Consider the following 23,921-nt stretch of genomic DNA (forward strand, 5'->3'; position numbering starts at 1 on the left):
TAGCACAAATGCATTGGATTATTTGAAGTTGAAGCTTTCCAACAATAAACACATACTAACATCTGTATGCACGAACACACACATGCATCTGCTCTTCTCAGTGCAACTAGATTAACTTTTCTGCTGTGCAAAAAATGAAACGACTAATCTGACATCAGCAGCTCGAGTCACCACCTCACTGCCCATTTATTGCAAATTAGGAGTCCGAATTATGTCCATACTTGATCTATTTTAAACATCCCCTTTTCTCGTAGTGTTGTCATGCTCCTTCAGATATAGGCAAGGATCTATTGCAAAATAAAGAGCTCTCTTCCCTCTCCTATACTCTGAGGTTACCATGGAGACAGATATAATTCAGTTCTTGATGTTTCTCATAAAAAAAAAAAAGCCTGCGTACATATTTTCATCTGCAACCATAGCGACACTTGACATTGTCAGCGCTATTTGTAAAAAGCAAGTCACCATAGCGACACTAACCATCCAGGCTGTGTCATAGATCATGTGTCCTAGCTGAGTATGCCTCCTCATTATGAAGTGAAATTTAGGAATCTGCTGGTAAACAAGATTTATTTGATCATTTTGAAGCATATTATCACCTTGATGTTTAGCACCACACAGTAACTCTGAAAAGGAATGAAAAAGTAAAGGATTTATTTGACATTCAGTTTGTTCAGTTTGGGGGCATCTGTTGCAATTAAGTCTAAATTATGACTGTGCTATTATTATATATATGTATATTGGTGAGTGGACACTAACATCAGGGCAGCACTTGAAGGTCAGCTCCTACATATTTTTTTTAATTATTTAATAAGTCAGGGTTTCTTAAACCTAAAATCCAAAAGGTGCTACAATTAAAACCTTAACAAAAAATAAAATAATTTCTGACAAATAAAAAAAATAAAAATCGCACATTTCCCCCAGTTTTTGCTCCTGTATCGTGCACTGATCAGTGATTAGAGTGAGACCCATTTGAAGCTTGCAGACATAGTATAGGTAATTATTTTTCATGGATGTACCCCGTCTTGTGCGTCAACCGTACGTCACACTATAGGCCTAATGGCCAACCGTACAAGTGTTGGTGTGTGTGTGTGCGTGTGTGTGTGTGGAGAGGGTTTGGGGGGGGAGCGCTGCTTTCATCCAATGCATGGCTTCAGAGTAACTACAAACACAAGAGTTTACATCCATATTGTTGTTGTGTCCACCCCAAACATCTGGCATTTGACCCACAGCTGGCCTAATGAGACTGCAACATGATGGGGGTTTTTAGGTTTTGTTGTTGTTGTTGCATGGTCAAAATAAAACAAATCAAAAATTCCTATGAATACAACTTCTCAAAAAAATACATATCCGGGGTATATCATCGCAACCATCTCCCCTGTAAACCCAATCCCGGTGATGGCTGGAGGGGGGAGATGCGCTCGTCCTCGGCGATAATCGATAGACGCATGCAGGTAGCCTTCCTCCCTACACGCGCAGCATCACCACGCATCCTTACTCCACTGTGCAGTCTCTCTTATTTTCCTCCCCATCACCACACATATGAGAAATTGCTCGTGGGGGCCCCTTGCCTATTGATCTCTAAACATCTGGAACACCTCATATTTGTTTTACAAGGCAGAGGCGAACAGTCTGTGCCCGAGATAGAGGAGTGAGACAGCAGCAGCAGCAGCAGCAGCACCAGGACGGACCACTTGACACCTTGCTTCACGACATCGATATGCAGTAGTGTGATACCAGCTCTGCGGAGACGGGAAGGCCAGTCCATGGCATCTTGATATTAAAACCGTGGGCTCTGCGCATTCCTCACCGACGGCGTAGTCTCTCTTTTTTTTCTTTTTTTTTTTTCTGCGGAGTCGAAAAGATTAACTTGGCCAGATAAAGGCGGCGAGGGAGGAAATCTTAACAATAATTCAATTTGACCAGATTCTGTTTTGGGGGATTCGTGGGATATCAGTGGACCTGCGATGGACTCCAGCGCGGGGGAATATGGCATGGCTCGTCTTGGATTGTTTTTGGTTTTGATGGGGCTGTGGAGATTTAGCGATGCTTGCCCCGCATCCTGCACTTGCAGCATCTCAAGGATTAATTGTATTGATTCTGTAGCAGGGATCGAGGATTTCCCTGTCCTCACGTTAGATGACATGGAAAACATCACCGAGATGTAAGTGTATGAAAATGATCGTGCAGACAAGCGTATGAACTTATTAGGATGCAATGCGTAAAGAACTACCTTCGATCGTAGGTCGCAATAATACCCAAGGGCTAGGATTATAAAAATAATAATGAAGGTAATAATAACATCAACAGGAATATTAATAACATCAGGCCTGGTATTATTTCCTCTCGTGGATTAAAGATCTACAGAGATCTGTCTTATGCGCCTAATGTCAAACAATAAAATGTGTGATTTTATTCTCATATGGGTTTGTCAGATCATGTAGCCTAGTATATGTGTGTGTGCTCGCGCGTGTGTGTGGCGGAGATGGCGGTTGCGCGTGCCACTAACGAAGGTGGTGTGTGTGTGTGTGTGTGTGTGTGTGTGATTTGTGCGTGTGTGTGCGTAACGGTGGTGAGAGTGCGCGTCAAGCTTATTTGGATTAGTCAGTGTTTCCTTTACAAAACAGCTCCAGAGGTAGTGATGGAGTAAATCATGATGTTTAGGCCCAACGCAGCCTCGATGGTGTTTATTCGGCTTTTTTGGGCGGCGTTGTGAAATATCCCTTAATATTTCGAATTGACCACAGTCATGCCAAATTACACATGAGATCACATCAGCAGATAGTTATGTACCCTTATCTGCGTCAGCGTGTAGGCTTGTGTCGGAGTGTATCAGCTACAACCTTGCACAAGTATACAACTGCATGGCACCCACTGGAGAATGGAGGGGAGACTGGGTGAGTTTTCTGAGGCAGACAGACTGGAACTAGGTGTCACATCAACATCATGGGTGTAGTTTACCAGGCGTCTACAAAATAGGATTATTCCTTTCTTCGTTCTTGCAAAGAAATCTACAGCTTGTAAAAGTCCCTCAGTTTGTCTGAAAGGGACTTTTTTTTAAGTGGATAATATGTGCAGTTTTTTTTCCATCACCTTTGAAGAATATAAAATAAAATACAACTTCAGTGGAGACTGGTGGGTTTCCCAGCTTCACCTTCTAAAAATCCAGTCATCTGTAATACTTGGTAATAAAGACAAACCTCCTGAAGCAGCACTGACCCTTTAGATTGTTGAAGATGCTTTAACTTGTAATATATTGCAGTATAAAGGAACAATCCACATGTAAACCACCAACATTTAAACTAATCTGCCCACAGTGAGGGTAACAACTACTAAATCTAATTTGTTCATGTTTGCTGATGCTGTGAAATGTTTGTTTACTTCAGCAATGCATTGTAATGATCTTTTGAAATATTCTTTTTTTCATTTATAAGTAAAACTCTTCCATGATATACCTCTTATTAATATTGTATTTCACCTTAAAATATTTCATCACATTTCTGCTTTGCGCTATCATGCCCTATTGTAAAGTTTAGCTGGTGCCCATAAAAATAATTAAAAACTATTTCAAGTTTTGATTTGATTTGATTTTTAATGAATCAAGGAGTACTGATTATTCTCTTGCCAAGATGGCAGATATTAGATGTTTTATAATACACCTTTAGTGGCAGCTGTGGCATCATTAGACCATGAAAAGTGACAATATTTTCATATTTATAAAAAAACTACATTATTTTGTATGTCCAGTAATAAATCCAACTAATATTTACAACACCGGCAACAATACAAAACATAATATGTCTGTCACTCCAGTGTGTGAATACATGCTGTTGTTCTGCTTCACACTATATTGACAATCAAATGTGCTGCAGATCAAATTCCCTCACGAAAGGAATATGACAGCTGCGTGGGCATATAAAATTTAGCTGACTGTGTCTACAAAATGAAAAAAACAACAACACTGTCATAGTTTTATAAAAATACACAAACACAACAGATTCTGTGACATTGTAGAATAAACCGCACACTAATAAACTAGCTTCATATAAAGTTATTTAGCTGACTACTTTGGCTTCAAACTTTATGTTAAACAGGAGATAACAGGTTTTTCCTTTATATTTTCTTTCACAGATACATTGCTAATCAAAACAGACTGTTTGACATCAGTGAAAACAGTCTGAGACACTACATAAACCTCAGAAACCTGTAAGTATCGTGCAGTATGTCTTCAGTGTTTCACATGGAAGCACAATATGTTTTTTGCTAACTGATAACTCTGCATTGTGACTTCCAACAGAACAGTGATAAAGACAAGGTTGACGTCTATATCACCAGATGCATTTTACAACAATACAAGACTTCAATATGTGTAAGAAACATTTTAAAAGTTACTTCATTGATATAAATGTGAGTAGCCTTCTTTGGTTTTTGATTGTTATTATTTTTCCTCCCCTTTAGAAATCTCAGAGACAATAACCTATCGACGCTGTCATGGAGAACATTTCAGAACTTTAACACATCATTCCCGTAAGTGTCTCATGTACATAAAACTGTCAGTGTTGTGCAACCAGAGATGATGAGTTTCTAATGTTGCTGTGTTTTCATTTTCCAGGCTAATACTGTCCGGTAACCCCCTGGACTGTGTTTGTGAAAACTTATGGATTAAACAGAGGCTCCTAGAAGAACCCGACAGTCAAGACCTGAAATGCACAGACGAGAGAGGAGTGTCACAGGCTTTCATCTCACTCACTCCACCAGACTGTGGTAATGTGAAACCATGATATAATAAGCAACGCTGATATTGGACGTTTAGAGAGACGGTTGCTTCCTGGAGACAGAAAAGAGAGGTCGAAACAAAGACAGAAAGAAATCTGTTAAAAACAATCTATGTCAAGTTCTGGTCCTATGTTTACTGTTTGTTCATTTCTCGCAGTGGTTCCCAAAGTAGAGGTCAACCCAAAAAACGTGACTAAGATGCAGGGGAGTGATGTGAAAGCTGTGTGCACCGCCTCAGGCTCCCCTTCTCCTGAGATCCTGTGGAACCTTGATTTACTCTCTACCCACACCGAGGTGAGCCGGTCTACCACACAGCTTCCTGCTTAAACCTTTAGGTCCAGGTCCACAGGTACCAGGCGCCTGGTTTATTATTTTACACTTTGAGTGGAGTGGGAAACATGAGACACCCTAGAAAAAGGGTTGCCTATGGTAGAAAATACTACTTATGAGATGAGCTCAAGTTTCAAAGCTTCCTTCCGTGAACTAAAATGGGATGAAGGTCAGAGATAGAGAATCGGACTTCAGACTTGGACTCGAGTAAAGTATACGTTTGATGATATTCTATATTGTATACTAACTAATAAATCCTATGAAAAGACCATAACTTAATACTGAATTGATCCTACTAAGAAGTCTGTGCTTAGTTATTCCTCTTCTCATAGAGCCCGATTGTTGACACTGTGTGAGCCCGGTTTCACTGGGTTGCCTCTGTGGTGAGGTAAGGACTGAGATTTAGAAATACTCACACACAAGTAAAAGGCATGCATGTACAATTACAGTAAGTAAAAGTACTAAAGCCTCAAAATATACTTACTCCATTATGTTAAAAGGCCCATTTCAGAATAGTATTATATTACTGGATAATAATTATTGATGCATTAATGTGTCCATAACTTTATTGATGCAGCGGGTAAAGTGGAGCTAATTAAATTAACTTTATATACTCTTAGGCAGCTTGTGAATTTCCCCCCCTGGGGGTCAATGAAGTTTCATCTTAACCTTTATATAATACATCATAATTTATTTGTCGACTTTATTTTATATTATTCATCTGAATCTGCAAAGTAGCTAGTGAAATGTATTAAATAAATGTCGTGGAGTAAAATGTGCAATATTTCCCTCTGAATTGTGGTGGAGAAGAAGTATCAAGACAATGGAAATACTAAAGTAAAGAACAAGTAACTCAAAATTACAGTTCTAGAGCAAATGGACTTTCCATCACTGTATTCCTTCATTACATTCATCCGTTTTTATTTTTTTTAATGAAACTGTATGTTTGCACTTAGCTTGAACTATGGACTAGGGGCCAGTGCAGGGGACAGACAAACAAACAAACACACTGTTGATCTTTTGATAATAAGAAAAATAGAGAATATGACTTATCCCTTAATCTCAATCTGTGTTATAAACGTTTTAAAGCTGACTCCGGTTGGTGGCAGGTGTGCAATATGTTGTAACCAATAGCTACCTTATTGTACATGCACTAAAGGCACTTATGGAAGAAGTATTCAGATATTTTACTCAAGTAAAAGTAGCAATACCACACAATAATATTCAACTACAAGTAAAAGTCCTGCATTCAAAACCTTACTTAAGTTAAAATTATTACCGGCAAAATGTACTTAAAATAATCATTGTGCAATAAAATGATCCCTCTCAGTGTTTCACTATACATGATGTTTATGGATTAATATTACTGCTGCATTAATGTGTATGTTGCATTTTACTGCTGTAGATGTTTAAGGTTGAGCTAATCTTAACCACTTTATATACAGTATACAGTTTAATCTACAGCAGTGCATCATATTCTATAAGATCATCATATCGTTTGTATGAACACTGTCCTGACATTTGTGACAACGCATTTTCAAGCTTTCCCAGGGTTTTTAAATATTTAATTTATATTAAGAAGTAGGAGAATTTTCTCAACCCGTAATGAAACACTTGCAAATTCAAAATCACCACATACTGCATAAATGGTTTTCTCTGGACAGGAACAGTATGAAAAATTGTAACCTGGAAAGTAAACAGTAGTAACTAAAGCTCTCAGACAAATGTAATGGAGTAAAAAGTGCACTGTTTGCCTCTGAGGAGTAGAAGTATAAAGTAGCATAAATATGGAAATACTCAAGAGTGCAAGTGCCTCTAATTTGTAATCCACTGAATCAAGATCACCATCATACCAATTTTACATACATAGGACATACACTGATTAGCCATAACGTTATGACCACTGACAGGGGAAATGAATAACACTGATTATTTGATTATCATGGCTCCTTTCAGTGGGTGGGATATATTAGTCAAGTGAACATTTTGTCCTTAAAGTTGATGTGTTAGAAGCAGGAAAAATGGGCAGCGTGAGGATTTGAGCGACTTTGACAAGGGCCACATTGTGATGGCTAGACGACTGGGTCAGAGCATCTCCAAAACTGCAGTTCTTGTGGGGTGTTCCTGGTCTGCAGTGGTCAGTACTTATCAAAAAGTATCCAAGGAAGGAAAAGTAGTGAACCAGAGACAGGGCCATGGGCTCATTGGTGCACGTGGGGAGCGAAGGCTGGCCCGTGTGGTCCGATCCAACAGACGAGCTACTGTAACTCAAACTGCTGAAACAGTTAATGCTGGTTCTGATAGAAAGGTGTCAGAACACACAGTGCATCACTGTTTGTTGTTTATTGGGTTGATATTGCTGTGTTTACAGGTTGAAACTTCTGATACGGAGAGCAGCCTCACCTTGTCAGACCTGTCTCCTGATGATAATGGCAGGTTGATCATATGCAGCGCGGAGAACATAGTCGGTCAGACTGAGGCCACACTTCAGCTTAATATTCTCTGTAAGGACTCTTACTTTTCTGTTACCATTGACTATAAATGTTAACCAACTATAGCACACACCTTATTTCCTCTCATGATCTCTTAAGTGCTTTCTTCTAGACATTATTCCAGTAGAAGCACATGGCTCCTCAGTTTGTTATCATTACTGTCTCTTGGCAAATCTTATTGACTCTCCATGTTTCCTTTCCATAACTCCTTACCATACTCCTCTCCTCTGCTTGTTTAATGCCACATTGTTTCTCATTCTCCTTTTCCATGTTTTCCTGATGTCAGTGTTCAAATGTTGTGTGATCAGTCTCTCTTCTCCACCCCCAACTGCATCTCCTTTCTAAGCCCATAATTGTTGCTTTTCCTACTGGCTTTTACTCCTGGTGTTGATTTTCCTATCATCCCGTTATTACTCTTCCTCTACTGTTGCCTCCGTGTCAGTTGCCCCCACCATCCAGCAGCTGCTGGAGCCAGAGCAGGACCACCACTGGTGCATCCCCTTCAGCGTGACGGGGAACCCCAAGCCTGAGCTGCAGTGGTACCATGAGAACGAGCCTCTCCGCGAGCATGACTACATCCGCACCATGATCCACGTGTTCACAGAGAGCGAGTACCACGGCTGCCTGCAGCTGGTCAACCCAACGCACATCCACAACGGCGTGTACAGGCTGGTGGCGAAGAATAAGTACGGCGAGGACGAGAAGATGGTCTCAGCCCAGTTCATTGAGCCACCACCCATCGAACACGGAACAGGTGTCAATACGCTGTTTTTTTATTCAGTTACAACTCATTTCTGAGGCTAGTTTGTGTTCATGACTGCTAACATAGATTTCTTTCTGTTTTTAACAGAAGATTCCAGATACTACTGTAAGTTGTAGGTGCTTTGAAAATCACAGTGGGACCATTTGTTGGTACAACAGTGGTTTAAAGAGGCACCAAACTGTATTGGTGCAATCAATTAATTTTGGCTATTAAAATTTGATTAATTATCAAAAGATAATAGAAAATGACTTTAATTTACATTAAAGACCCTCGGGGGACCACCCTTAAAGAAGGGAAACGATAGCCAATAATTGATTGATTCAGTCTCATAAAATACACTAAATTATTCATTTAGAAATCGGATTAATAACTATAACCAAAATCAGTATTAATAGCAAGCAAGTTGAAGTATTTGGAATTGAGCATAGAAGAGGCTGGTATCACCCACTCTTGTGCGAAATTAAATAGACCAGCATGTATAAACGCAAGCATTTATAAAAGAAATAATAAAAGCAAAAGAGAGAAAACATGCAGTATACAATCTAACTAGAAAGAAACTAAGCTAAGGAAAAGGACCACATGTTTCAGCTACACATGAAACACTTGTTGGTTCGAGACAAAGAGCATGGAGGAGAGTGATTTCCCTTCTCCTCGTGTGCGATGAGGTTTAGGCCGAAATTGAGGTGTGTATGTGTGTGATATTAGATTAACGGTGCCCTTAAAAAGGAGTTAGTAGCATGCAAAGACGGTGTCTGTGTGAAGCATAACTAACATCACCATAGCACTGTCTCAAAGACCACAGTTACTACAGTAACCTGCATTAATCAGATCATCATCACAACAACATTACTTGAATGGAAAACACACCACAACATTAACAGTAATCAAACAGTTCTTGCTTAACTGTTAAGCCTGTTAAGTTATGTGAGTCTGTCTAGGCCCAGTACGTTACCAATCCAAGTCCATGAAAGGAAGGAGGAAGAAGAGATGCCAGGTGTCAGGCTAACTTTAGCTGTTCACTCCCGTTAGCAGTGTGCTAACCAGGAATCGAAAAGGCGGGCTCTTTTGCCGTGCTTTAATCCGTTGTTGTGCGTTCGTCGGGGGCCTGGCCGCACTGAGGTCCGAGAGCTTATCGGTGACCCGTCACAATAAAAGTCCAGTTAAATCACACAAAATGAACAAATTCAATTTTAAAGGACCCCTTTGTCCCAACAAAGTAATGATTCAGCTTTATAAAACCAACAATGGTTATTATTTCTAACTTGATGAAAATGACTATGCATACATAGTTAAAATGAACTCTATTTCTCCTCCTGGCCTGTTCCTGCATCTTGCTTCTGCCCAGACACTCCCGGTAGGTGTTTGAACTCTTACACACTATATTTAACTTGACACTCATTACAAAATCAATTGATTGCACTTAACAATTGTTATTATTTTCAAATGTTCAGACAAGAATTTTGATTTGTTTTTTCAGACACGCCACCCCCTCCTCTGGATGACAGTGTTGCAGTAAGTGATCCTCATTGGTCCTGACCATTTAAAAGAGTAGTTCCCAACGTTTTGGTTTGTGTCCCCCTTAAAACTATTTTTCACCTGTAACACCCTTTCACTAGTCCTGATACTTCAGATTTTTGTCCACATGAGTACCCTTACTATTTACTGCTTATCGCCACCATTGGCTATTGTTTGTTTGATTAAGTTTGAGAAGTGAGAGGGTTAGCGTTAGAAAAAAATGTCATGGTCAGAGCCAATCAGAGGCAAAGTAGGGGCAGAATACGGTGGTAAAAAAGTAACACTAGTGTAACTATATCGCTGTGTAAACACATAGCTTAACACTGAAGGGTTGTGGTTGTGCTGAGTTGGGGTACTGGCACTTTTTTTGGTCCACTTCAGGCACTATGCATCTATCTAACAGCTGTCAACCAGTTTAACTAAGGACATGGTCAAAGGTCCAAAACACCAAAAATAATCTAGAAAAAAAAACGATTGGAGGAAAGTCTGCAAAAATAAACATATTTTATGTTGAAATATACACTTTCCCCATCATGTAAATATTCTCATGACTCCTCAGATTTAATTAACAGGGATACTGACCCCAGTTTGGGAACCACTGACCTAAAGGATGTTTTTGTTGTCAGTTATGCTTCAAATAATATTGTTTGTTTTTTTTGTCTTCCCAGGTGTATGTAGTTGTGGGAATCGCAGGAGTCGCCTTGACCGGCTGTGTTCTGATGGTCATCATTCTGAAATATGGAAGAAACTCAAAGTTTGGTCTTAAAGGTAAACTAATCTTCTTAACGTAATAGTTAGACATTTTGACTTTTTTTTTTTTTTTTACCAAGAGTTAGATGAGAATATTGTTACCACTCTCCTGTGTTAAATGTGTTAAATGAGGCTACAAAGCTGGTTAGTTTATCTTGAGCTTTGTTTTCCTCTCTGTGTCCTGTTAAACTTTGGATCAACTGTGTTGTGTGTAAAGTGCTGTATAAATAAAGTTAAGTTGAGTAACACAAAGGCTGTAAACAGGGGGAAAAGCTAGCAAAACTGGCCTGTTAAGCTTTCCAGTTGCTGGCAGTAGACACATCAGAGTGACATTGATCTTCTCATCTGACTCTTGGCAAGAAGGTGAATAAGCATAAGAGGAGTAAGAGGAGGCAAGAGCATTAATAAACACTTAACACACATACACGCATAAATTCAAAGCTCATTGCGGTTTCCACTGTATGAGTATAAAAATGAATGTAGGCATTTGAAAGTCCTACTCTGGTCTGAAGACATGTCCTCATGTCAATTCAGGATAAATCTTGCCTATGATCTACTGATATCCTTTGTATTTACAAGTCCTTCCATCTCTTTTCTCCTTCCAACCCTCCTCCTTCTCCTCCTCTATGGCCTTTTGTCCTTTCCTCTCCACTCGTCTCTCACCTCTTCTGTGGCTCCCTAGGCTCCTCCTCAGTCATCAGTAATGACGATGACTCTGCCAGCCCTCTTCATCACGTCTCCAATGGCAACAACACCCCGTCGTCCTCGGAGATGGGTCCAGACGCAGTGATGATTGGGATGACAAAGATTCCTGTCATTGAGAACCCACAGTACTTCCGCAACTCCGGCAGCATGCTGAAATCTGACACGTGTGAGTTACCGCCTCACTCGACAAACGACTGGTAACCTGGACCTTTTCTGATAAATCCATGCAGGGGTCACAGCCCGACGCCATATTTATTGTCAGCATCCTGCCGCATTGTGATAGCGGCTCCTGCTCTGCAGGGCAGCTGGACAGTTAGCCTACAGATGATGTTCAGACACACAACCTTGTTTACAGGGAGGCTTAACTCAGAAGAATGAGTTAAATGTTTTTCTTTCTCAGACACAAGTGCATGTGGTTTCCTATACTATACTTTACTTTTTAGAAATGTTAATAAGTGCTGAATCTCTTTGTCAGTTGGCTGAATAATAACAATCAACAATTCTGATAATTGTTTAAGTAATTTATTGAGAAAAAAGTCAAACATTTGTTAATTTTAGCCTCTAGATTTGCTGCTTTTGTCCGAATGTCTATCAGTTTTGGACTGTTCATCAGACAAATCCTGCAAGCTGAAGATGTGACCTTGGGCTGTAGGAGATTGTTACTGGATTTTTTTTAAACTAATTTTGCAGCCCTAATCTGATTTGACCTGGATAACTATAACAGACTAAAATAAACAATTAACAATCTACATGCACCAAAACTCCCGCCAAAACATCAAAATGACCTTGAGAGTGATTTGTCTTATTCTGCATTAAAGTCGTCCAGCACATCAAGAGACACAACATTGTTCTGAAGCGGGAGCTGGGAGAGGGAGCCTTTGGGAAGGTGTTTCTCGCTGAGTGCTACAACCTGACACCAGACCAGGAGAAGCTCCATGTGGCAGTCAAGGTACAGATCAGGAAGCAGTTCGCTCAGATAATCAATGCACTTGTCATTCAGTCTATTGACTAGATGCACATTCTTGTAGATATGCTCCTTACCGTGGTTCTCTGGTCTTTGTGTCTTTGCCTTTTTGGCCAGACTCTGAAAGAGGCCAACGAGAGCGGTCGAGCGGACTTCTACAGAGAGGCCGAGCTTCTCACCAACCTGCAACACGAACACATCGTCACCTTCTACGGGGTGTGTGTGGAGAGTGACCCGCTCATCATGGTGTTTGAGTATATGAAACACGGGGACCTAAACAAGTTCCTCAGGTAGGATCATTTCTGGCTTCTGAAAATAATAACGTGTCAATGGAATGGTTTTAAATTTTGGGATACATGCTTATTGGCTTTCTTGTAGCCAGAAATTAATTAGCTTAGCTTAGCATAAAGACTGGAAACGTGGATTAAGAAAAACAAAAAGGTCTACTAGCACCTAAAACAAATTTATGAACTTTACACTTTATGTCTGTTTGTTAAAGTTGTGCAACAAAAACCTTTATGTGCCAGACTATTTCTTGGCTGGTAGCCGGGACTTCCTGGAGTCCTGTTGTCACCATGGAGTTGCCAGGCAACCAGTTGAGACTCCAGGAAGTCACTGCTCTTGGCCCAAGAAATAATCCCATTATCCACCATGAAACCACACACGCAGATTAAATAAACAAGATTTAACATGTTAGCTTCAGAGGTGTTGGTAGGTGGACTTTGTTATCATTGGACAGAGCCAGTCTAGCCCCATTGCTGCCAGTGTTCCTCATGCTACGCTAAGCTAACTGTATCCTGGCACCAGCTTTATATTTAGTGGACAAATATAGAGAGTGGTATCAGTCTTCTCATCTAACTCTCAGTAAGAAAGCATATACGTTTATATCCTAAAATGTACAAATACAGTGTCCACTGTGCATTGAAGGCAGCGATAGTGTGATATATTCTGTGAGATCATAGAAATGTGTCCACTAAAGAAAAATGTAATACTGTTTCTACTGAGGGAACTACCCATTTAACACAGTCCATTTTAGCAGTGTTGCTTTATGGCAATGCTGAATGGAAAAGGATTTCCCTTTGGTCATTCCAATCTTGTTATGTAATCTATAAATCATTTAAGGCTAATGTACAGCTGAAATGATTAGTAGATAAATCAATCAGCCAACTGACAGAAATTTAATCTGCAACGATTTTGATAATTGTTAAAGTTTTATTGCAAAGTAAAAAAAAAAAAAAAAAAAAAAAAAAAAGCCAAATATTCAGTGGTTCCAGCTTCTCAAATGTGAATATTTGGTGGTTTCCTTATATGATATGATAATAAACTGAACATCTCATTTCCCCATCCACTCTGGGAAACTGTGACTGACATTTCATAGACTAAACAGTTCAATGACAAAATAATCAGCAGATTAATAAATAATTAAAATAATAATTTATTAATTAATAGTTAAATTTTTAATACAACATTTTAAATGTCAGTTGTGAAAAATCCCTGTGGCCCAGGGCGACGTCCTGGCATGTCTTGTTTTAGTCAACCGACTAGTCTAAAAACCCAAAGCTATTCAGTTTACTATCATATGACGAAGAAAAGCATCAAATTCTTACATAAGATGTACTTTATCACAGTATAATAATAGAAAGTTCAGTTGCCCATAGTGAAATGGTACATTTTGGTTGTTGTAAATTAAGCTGCAACTGTTCTGTGGTACGAGTGATTGAAGCGTTTCTGGGTGCAGGTCCCACGGTCCTGATGCAGTGCTAATGGCAGACGGTCAACACAGCATCCTGGTGGAGCTCACCCAGTCCCAGATGCTGCACATTGCCCAACAGATTGCTGCTGGCATGGTCTACCTGGCCTCCCAGCACTTTGTCCACAGAGACTTGGCAACCAGGAACTGCCTGGTCGGAGAAAACCTGCTGGTCAAGATCGGAGATTTTGGCATGTCCAGAGACGTTTACAGCACAGATTACTACAGAGTAAGTATTGTTTGATTATTTTCCCCGTTCTCACCTCGTCTTACCCCCCCAGTCTCTTACTCACACAGATGCACACACACTCACACTCACAACCCTCTGATATACACACAGAAATATGGAAATGTAGCCACACAGTCTCAAATATGTAATTAGAATTTGATTCCAGTTTTGGCCTGAAATAACTGTGTAGCTGCAGAAATGACAATTTTAACCAGAGGTATTTTATCTATTTTTAATACCATTTAAATGCAAATTCTATAATCTGCATAAAATTAATGTTTCCATGGTAATAAGGGCCAACAGTGCAAAAATGCATCGGCAGTTTTTCTCTTTCCCTGGGCAAGGAGTTACTACTTCTCTTCGCTCTGCATGAACAGCATTGAACCATAGAGGAGTTATAGTACATCATATAACCCACTGACAGTTAGGTGCTACAATACAGGCCAGTAAAACAACAGAATAGAAATATCATGTTGAGGAGCATATGGAATTATTTCATTGCCTCATCCTTTGTGTCTCATTTCTCAGCTTGAATCCCACAGTGCCCTCTGCTGCCTGAAGTGGAGTCACAAATCTAAACACACGAAAAACATAATCTTTGAGATGCACTTGCCTGCATGAGATAAGATCATCCTAAAGAGGCCCTGTCATCTAACTACTGATATCAGTCATTTTTATCCAACAGAAAGCAAAAGCATGAAAACAATCTAATAATATGAGGCTGTCTATCTGATATAATGATGCTACAATAAATTAGATCAACCAGGTTGCTTAAAACTTGTTATAAAACATTATTTATTCACATAAACATATTCTTCATGAAGTACTGTGCTTTTTAAAAAAACAGATTAGTCTACAATGAAGCTGCTAGGGCACAAAGTAGTCCGTTTGTAGGAGCCTCTTAGGCTACCGTATTTGGTGTAAACCCCTGACACTGGCTCAAATATCGCACATTAAATAATTGAATGATGGTGGATGTGAGTTAATGTAGGTGAGGCAATGAACGGGAAAGCATAGAAGTACAGTAAAGGTGATTGGATAAAAGGGCCAACAGGAAGAGAGGGAAATGCATTTAGTAGACAGGAAATAACTGATAGAAGAAGACAGGAAGACAGGAAGACTCTGATTGGATAAAAGGTTATGAAGGAATAACTGGAGAGTTACAGGAATGCCAGAGTGACTAAACTTAATTGCTCACTATGAAAGATAGACTCAGTTGCTCGTTGATTAAGTACACCTAGCTTTAACTAATGCAGTGTAATAAAACAGCACTGTCATAAAGCCTACCATTTATGAAGGTTATAATGTTCAGTTTGATGAGAGGTGTTGATTCAACTGTACCATCATTCTGGAGGATGCGGTTTTGTGACGTTGTTGAACTGTATTAAATTATTCAGAGATGTGTTTATAATATTTTATCCACCCAATTGAAATCAATGAGGGTAGGCTGAATAACAAAAACACCTCTCCGTATAATATAATACAATGGACTAGTCATATACAGTGTATTAACAGGAGCTGCATTCCACTTATTATTTACGATATTGTGGCTGCTGGTTAACTGTTACTGTTACTGGGACACTTCATGGAACTAATCTGTTGTTATTCTAGTCCACCTGTGTTTTTCTGGCTTTGACAATTCAAAATGTCTGCTGTGCAACCAGCCCCACAAACACCATCCTCCTTACAGTTTAATCAACACCTCTCTAAAACATCCCAACTTTCATGTCTGCAGGATTTATTGCGGGGCTGTTGTATTAGACCAAACTATGATATGTGTACCACTGATGGTAGGAGAGCTCTCTGAAATAGTTTTTAAAAAATTAAGTAAATTAGTTTAATTAAAATATTGCTGAAACCTAATTTAATATAAGTTTTGCATTTCCTGTCATATTTTTTTCAATATCAGCCTGCTGTGTAGTCGTGCACATACATACATGATAAGTTACAAGATAATAAGCGGGAGGTAAATTGAATGGTTCAAAAACACTGCAAACGTGGCTCCAAACAAGAAGTAATGGGAAGAATAGTGTGGATCAGGGATAACTCTTTTCCACCCGATTAGCTCTGGTTCTCAAATCAGTTCCGTTCAGGATTCAGTCAACAACAATATATCATCTTATTAGGAATAAAACTGCCTCCTGCGTTAACAGTCCATAGCTGAATAGTGTTGGCGTACGTTACTGTTCACTGTCAGTCATTATGGTGGGGAATATTTTCTGAGGTGGTACGCAGTGTTACAAGTTTGGGAAACACTAGACAGCATCAGCTTTAGCTGGGTTTACCAGATAAACTGCCAACTGAGAAATAAGTAATGAATAATTAGTCATTTCACTTGTGGTGTGTATTGGCTGGACATAATTTGGTTTTAGGCTTAAACATGATTTCACAAAGGTATTAACAACATGTTATATGTTTTACAGTAACTAGACGAAGTGTCTGAAGCTCTGCTTGCTGTTCTGTGAGTCTGTACTTTGGAACAGCATAGCTTTGAGCTAAATGCTAATATCAGCATGCTAACCTGCTTACAAGGACAATGTTATGCTGGTTTTTAGCAAGTATAATGTTTATCAAGTCCGCCATCTTAGTTTAGTGTATTAGCATGCTACCATTTGCTAATTAGTACTCAACACAAAATACAGCTTAAGCTGACGGGAATATATTTTATTATATATATTTATTTGATCATAAACCAAAGTGTTGGACAAATTCAAATTTTCCCTGATGATGGCACTAAATGAGAAGTCAGAAAATCACCAAAATTATTAGAATTTGCTGCTAATTTCATGGTGGCAGAATAGGAAAGTCAGGGAATCACCAAAGTCATCAGATTTCATCCTCTGGGCACCTGAATGTCTGTTTAACCCTTTCATGGCAATACATCCAGAAGTGTTTGAGATGTTTCAGTCTGAACCATGAGTACAAATAGGCAAATAAAGTACAGTCAGTCTAACCAGCAGCTCTAAACTCTTTAGCAGTGCTCTGGTGTTGCTTTCTGATGGACACTGTTCTCTCTCTCTCTCTCTCTCTCTCTCTCTCTCTCTCTCTCTCTCTCTCTCTCTCTCTCTCTCTCTCTCTCTCTGCAGGTGGGCGGTCATACGATGCTGCCAATCCGCTGGATGCCCCCAGAGAGCATCATGTACCGACGGTTCACCACAGAGAGTGACGTGTGGAGCCTCGGCGTGGTGCTGTGGGAGATCTTCACCTACGGCAAGCAGCCCTGGTACCAGCTCTCCAACAATGAGGTCAGAGTCACACGAGGTCTGCAGTTAGTCAACGCTGGCACTCACAGAGCTCAGAGACACTTTAAATTACACATATTCTTCCTCAGGTTCACAACCCACACTTAAACACAGAGACATTTCTCCTGACGGTCTATAGCAAAGGTCTAAAGTTTGAAATTTGAGGAATTCTTTAAAAATCAGCGGTGTGTGACACAGCTTTACAACTAACACCAAAACACAATTGATGATGGAAATGAAGTCCAATAAATCACCAATGAAAACATTAAACTAAAGATTGATTAGATTGATGTGAGGCATCAGTGTTTGTTTTGTTTTCAGGCATTTCCATATTATTAAGTTTTATCTTTAATGAAAATAAAAATAAATGACTCGAATGTTGACGTGAATGGCATAAAAGGTATTGGTTGCATTGTGGGAAATGTAGTATCCAGTGTTTTTGGTGCTAGACAGATGCTAAAAGCTGCGATAGCGCGACCACATTCTGACAAAATTGTCAGTTGTTTAGGTTTAGGTAAGTTTTATTTTTCCGTTTTATTCACAATAATTCCATGAATAATTTCTTGAACAGATGACCATGCAAACAAAACAAGACAAACAAAACAAAGATAAGAGAAAAAAGTGACAAGATATATAAACAAAACAATTAATATATCATCATTCTTTCCTCATCCCTATATGTTTCTCTTACAAATTATTTATTCTCTTTTATTCTCTTTTGTTTTCTTTGACCGAAAAAAAGGTGTAGACTGAAGCCTAAGCTTATTTTGTCTATCCTTTTTTAAAACATGAATTCAGTCTAAAGCATGAATTCAATTGTATATCGTTACAGCTGACACACAAAAACATAAGACTATAGACTGTAGAAGTGTGAAGCTACGTGGTGTGTAACCTACCTCGGTGTATTGTACTGTTAGAGGTGAGGAGCTCCACACTCTGGTTGGACAGTTGCTGGGTCAGTCCATCAAGGGCATCTTCCTTAACAAATTTATCTCAATTGTCCAAAATGTATCCAAATGACGCATGCTAAATTTATATAAAAGCAACCAATGATCAATTGCCTCTGAATAAAAACTTCCTGATTATCATATTGAACTTTTCAGTTGATATCTTTGAGCCGATCTTTGCTTCCATTTGTACCCCACAGCCAAACTTCAGACTGTGTATTGTCTCTTTATTCTGAAGGTCATTGAGTGCATCACCCAAGGCCGCGTGCTGCAGCGGCCACGCACCTGTCCTAAAGAGGTGTACGACCTGATGCTGGGCTGCTGGCAGAGGGAGCCCTACATGAGGCTGAACATCAAGGAGATCCACAGCATGCTGCAGAGCCTCGCCAAGGCCTCGCCCGTGTACCTGGACATACTGGGCTGATGCGCCGGTGTTCTTGTATGTACTTGGCGTGCATGTGAGTGTGTGGACATGTGATTGTGTGTGTGTGTGTGTGTGTGTGTGTGTGTGTGTGTGTGTGTGTTTGTCTGCACATGATGAGACAGAGAGGAGGGGAGGAAATGGAGGTTGTGCGACTGTGTGAGTGCCTGCGTCTGTGTACAGTACCCGGCTGTAAATGTTGCTGTAAATGCTATCGTCTGTGTCCTCATTACATCGAGAAAAGCCTTAAATTTTGAGTGATTTTCTTTTGCTTTTCTTTTTCTTATCCATTTTGCAGATGTTACTGAGGCATGTTTCACTAATGGAAACCAAAATGCATACAGGATTATGTAACTTTATCCAAACCATCAACACTCCTATATGTTAAAGGCATAAAAATAAATGAAACCCAATAATCAGAAACATTGATTACTGGGTTATTCTGTCTTCATCGCATTTAATAATCACCCTCCTGTATTCCATATTTGCTGGAAATGAACAAAGGGAAAATAATGTGTCTCCATAATGGACAGTGTATGGACACAACTTTGTAGATAGAGCTTTGTCTTCTTTGTCACACAGAGCAACATATTCTGCAGGAAGATAAAATTACTCATCAAGTTACAGCTGAAGCTTTTTCTTTTATATATCACAGACTATTTTAATATTTGTAGAATTTATAAATGTTGACGACAATTGTTTCATACCGAGCTGTTGATTTAAATCTGTGGTTTTTGAGTCGTGTACTGAAACATTTGCTTGTTTGAATTTTAAACGTACGTGTATGGTATTATTGGTGATGAGCGAGTACACTGCTATCTGTATCTGCTCACTAAATGATCTGTATTTGTAGCTGTATTGTGAATGGGCGGGGCTTAACGCAGCGTGGGTGGGGCTTACACTTACATAGGGGTTAATTTGAAGCCTAAAATTGATATGGGTTGATATTCATTAAAAAACATTGAGCATTAGACCAATGAGTTTGATAATAAGAGTATGATAAAAGTTGCTGTATTCACGATTACAAATATTGCCCCTAACCTTAACTCTCATTGATAAAAAGTACATTATCTGTACCTGATGATGATTTCAGCCGAGTACTCGCTCAACGCTAATTATTATACAAGTGTGTTTTGAAAAAAAAAAAAACAGTGTGAAACCCGTATGGATTCTTATAGATGCCTGTGTCTGTTACATATAACCTACTCTAGTCCACTGAGGGACTCCCCAATGTAAAATCAGTGTTGAGGTTGTAAAACGCAAGGGCACACAACATTTTACACTGTTTTTTTTAAGAAAAAATGTCATCATCATTCGCCATATTTTATGTAAATATCTGTTACACAAGCTCATCTATATTTACAAAGTGGTGTTTTAAACGTCGTTGGAGTGCTCTACTCATCTCACAGCCTTTTCCATTTGATGTATCTAAAGCACAGAGAACGAGGACTCGGTGGTGTTGAGCTGTGCCAAAAAAAAAAAGATGAGCACAGTTTGTTTTGTTTTATTTTATTTTATTTTCATTCACCAGCAATGCCATTTAGCAAATCATTGTTGTTCGGTGGCCCATATCTGTAAGTGATGTGGTTTTGTATGCATCTCCGGAGGCAGGTTTTCTAATGTTGTGATGAGATTGTGTTAACGGTTTGACAAAAGAAGATGACTTTTTGGATCTTCATTATTTTGCCTAATTATTTCTAGGAGGGATTGGCAGGGCATTTTGATGCAGTTTACTGTGCACTGATGTGGGTTAAATATATTGAGGATTTCTTTGTTTTCAGCACCTTGATTTTGTATGTACTAAAGTTGCTACTTGTTTATTCGTCATTTATTTACATTACAAGGGAGTACTTTAAAGATCTGATCTTTAATTCTACACAGCAGACTAAGAGGCCGCAGTTAAAAGGGTTAATTAAGAGTCTGATTGGCCTTAAAGTGTCCCAGGGGTGCTTCCATCTCTCTGAGCGGCCCCAGTCAGCCAGGTGGCGACTGAAACAGCTCCTCACTTCAGACTTAGGTAAAGCACATTTGTACGGGCTGAGGACCCTGAATGCTTCAAAATTCTGTTGTTCGTTTGCCAAAATTATCTTCAATAGTTTTGTTTTCCAGAGATAAAAAAAAAAAGGCTAAAATGTAAAAGCGTGGCGGTCCGAATGTCTGGTATAGACTTCTGTATTCATCTTTGCAAAAACAGCAGCTTCATAATAAACGTCACGTATTTCCATATGGAGGCATAAAGCAGAAGGCTCTTTGCTGAGACAATAAGTTATGTTAAGTGCACTTTGTAGCGTTACCTAACCCCCAAATGCACAACCTGAGCGGCTGTGTTCAGCTCTCACCGCCTCGACCTCAACTGCACTTAATAACAAAACAAAAACATGTCACCCTCGCTTTATGCTGGCCATGACTGAAGCAAGTCCCAACCCTGACACACCGTCCCCTGATGACGATGGCCGTGTCCCTCTATGTTTTTATTACAGCGTTTGTCAGTTCTGTATAATAGTCATAGTGTCTGCTGTACATAACTTGCTGTCCATTCTGTACAGTTCTGATATTTGTCTATATCAATAGTAGGCTATGTTTAATAGTATAATCTGTTTTAAGCAGGTATCATGCCAAAACTGTGTGACATCTATTGAAGACAATGTGTTATGGGCCACTGGCAATACATACTATATGTAAATACGATTTTATTTGTGCTACATTGTATAATTTCTTTGTGCTCGTTCATAATACCAGTGAGAATACAATCCTTTTTTTGGCAACTTTTGATCTGCAGAGGACTTTATTTGAACAATGTGTTTTTTTTTTCTCTCTCTGAAGAAAAAAAGGAGAAAAAAAAGAGAAATGATCTCCTCTTTCCTCTCCACTGTGATGGGGAGCTTTACACAGAGGCTGTTTGAGATGCTGTCTGTCTGCAGGAGGACCATAGACTCTGGATCTGATTAAAACATCAGGATCTCTCCTAGGTCCCAGCAGACGTGTGGCCGATGGCGAAAAGGGGCCAAAAACCCCACCACTCAACCTCTGACTGACTGTAGCCTATTTTGATCCTCTTTCAGATGAATAACTGTGACTTTGCATCATGAATAGTATATTATTTTGAATGTAATCTAGAAGGGTCGGGACCTTTTTTGAATGTAATCTATCTTGAGGGGGAGGGGGGGTTAAGGATTTTTTTGTAAATATATGGTAAAAGAAAAAAAGATGACAGTTTTCATTCCTGTGCAGATAACAAATTTTACTTACTGTGTGAATACAAAGAGAGAGCGTATGTGTTCGTGTGTGTGACTAATGTCTCCGAGATGGTGGACAACAAGTATGCAAGTGTGTGTGCCTGTTAGTGTGTATGTGTGTGTGTGTGTGTGCTCTCCTGGCAGATTTAATCCTTCTTTAATCAGCCAGTTCTATCAATCAATTCAATGCTTTGTGCATCATGTGAGTAGCTTATCCACAATTAATGGAAATGTTCCTTGTGATACTGTGCATTTAATAAAGGTGGTATGTCTTACAATATGCTCTGTGCCCTCATGATTCTTTATGTCTGGATATACATTACTTAAAAGGTCCAGATCCTCCTAAATGTTACACACTGGACTTTTAAAAATCCACTATGTTTTCTATAGTAGCCCAGAAAGGACAAACCAAACACTGGCTGCAGATAGGGCCTGTTTTTCGCGAGACTTGCAGCCATCGTAGTTTCTCCCTAAACACTTCACAACCCCGTTCTCATTCCCAGGTCGTCAAATACAGACGCGAGCAGTGTTCAGTTAGTTGCAATCTGCAACCTCACCGCTAGATGCCACTAAATCCTTCACACTGGTCCTTTAAGTATTAATACCACACGTATAAATACTCTGTTACAAGTCCTGCATTGAACATGTTTCTTGAGTTAAAGTATGTAAATAGTATCAGGAGATTTTGCTTAAATTATTAAAAGTAAAAGTATTCAAGCATTCATTTAAACAATCATCCAAATAGTTGCCAATTAAATTTCAGTCAATTAACTAATTGATTAATCAAGTAATAGTTTCAAATGAACAAGTATCAGCTGTTGGGTAATTGGATCTATAACAAAACATTATATTTTATAAACCCTCCACATGCTCTTGTGCAAAAATCTGAATTTGTAAATTAACTGGCAAGTAAAGCTGTCAGATAAATGTGTAATAAGTAAAAAGTACAATATTTCCCCCTGAACTGCAGTGGAGAAGACAAGTAGAAGCAGCTAAAGTAACACTACCTGAGTAAAGTAAGTAGTAAGTACTTACTTACTTTCCATCATTAGAGTCAGAGTCTGTCAAATTTTAATGTTTTGAAACATTTTGTTATTTTTTTGCTTTTTATGCAGTTACATTTTGTAGGATTTGTCTGAGCATCCAAAAGGTTGAAAACGTGTTGTGTAAGTCCATCCCAATCAGCCAGCTTTCTCATAGCTACTGACCTGATTGCTTGTCCTCTGTAGCTTGTGGACAATCTGGGAGGTTTGTGTGTTAAGGTGTGATTGACATTTAATCTGTGCCTCACCATTGCTTTCAGTGGTGGGCTACTTTAAAAAGAACCCAACATGTGTCATGAAAGGTATCCCACTGGCACCATTTGTTTCTAACAATAACTACTGAGGAGTGACAAGGACAGCTGCCCTTAAGGCCCTAACACACACACACACACACACACACAGACAAACCAGTAGCAACAGCTATTTAACTGTTCTTAGGAAGGTATATTGTATTATACCGTTACAGCTGACACACAAACACATAAGACTATAGACTGTAGAAGTGTGAAGCTACGTGGTGTGTAACCTACCTCGGTGTATTGTAGTTAGAGGTGAGGAGCTCCACACTCTGGTTGGACAGTTGCTGCGTCAGTCCATCAAGGGCATCTTCCTTAACAAATTTATCTCGTGTCTTTCATGCTGGGGGGGGGGGGGAGTCACTTACTGCCCTGAGGGAAGCGTCAGTGTGTCTGCTGCAGGAGGAATAAATACAAGAACTTTCCCCTTTCATTAAGATCACTATACTAAATAAAACAATGGGG

At 39.4% G+C, this 23,921-nt stretch overlaps 1 protein-coding gene across 1 annotated transcript; it reads left to right on the forward strand.

The window, feature by feature from the left end:
- The first annotated feature begins 1,357 nt into the window (after positions 1-1,357).
- Positions 1,358-22,397, forward strand: ntrk2b (neurotrophic tyrosine kinase, receptor, type 2b). The gene is made up of 18 exons (XM_051412965.1): positions 1,358-2,161; positions 4,129-4,203; positions 4,295-4,366; positions 4,456-4,524; positions 4,610-4,761; positions 4,931-5,067; positions 7,475-7,607; positions 8,038-8,349; positions 8,446-8,463; positions 9,704-9,712; positions 9,836-9,870; positions 10,542-10,641; positions 11,306-11,494; positions 12,147-12,277; positions 12,410-12,582; positions 14,031-14,271; positions 17,358-17,516; positions 18,699-22,397. The coding sequence occupies exons 1-18, from the start codon at positions 1,965-1,967 to the stop codon at positions 18,882-18,884; spliced, it is 2,388 nt and encodes a 795-aa protein (XP_051268925.1). The 5' UTR covers positions 1,358-1,964; the 3' UTR covers positions 18,885-22,397.
- Positions 22,398-23,921: the final 1,524 nt, after the last annotated feature.

This window comes from Dicentrarchus labrax, unplaced genomic scaffold (genome assembly GCF_905237075.1).
Source record: "Dicentrarchus labrax unplaced genomic scaffold, dlabrax2021, whole genome shotgun sequence".
Taxonomy (NCBI): domain Eukaryota; kingdom Metazoa; phylum Chordata; class Actinopteri; family Moronidae; genus Dicentrarchus; species Dicentrarchus labrax.

What these genes read in the sequence shown, in the direction of transcription:
- ntrk2b (XM_051412965.1), top strand. Translation starts at nt 1,965, where the DNA reads ATGGACTCCAGCGCGGGGGAATATGGCATGGCTCGTCTTGGATTGTTT. An exon ending in AATACAAGACTTCAATATGT is followed by an intron (nt 4,367 to 4,455) that starts GTAAGAAACATT and finishes CCTCCCCTTTAG; the next exon opens with AAATCTCAGAGACAATAACC. An exon ending in ACAGCACAGATTACTACAGA is followed by an intron (nt 14,272 to 17,357) that starts GTAAGTATTGTT and finishes CTCTCTCTGCAG; the next exon opens with GTGGGCGGTCATACGATGCT.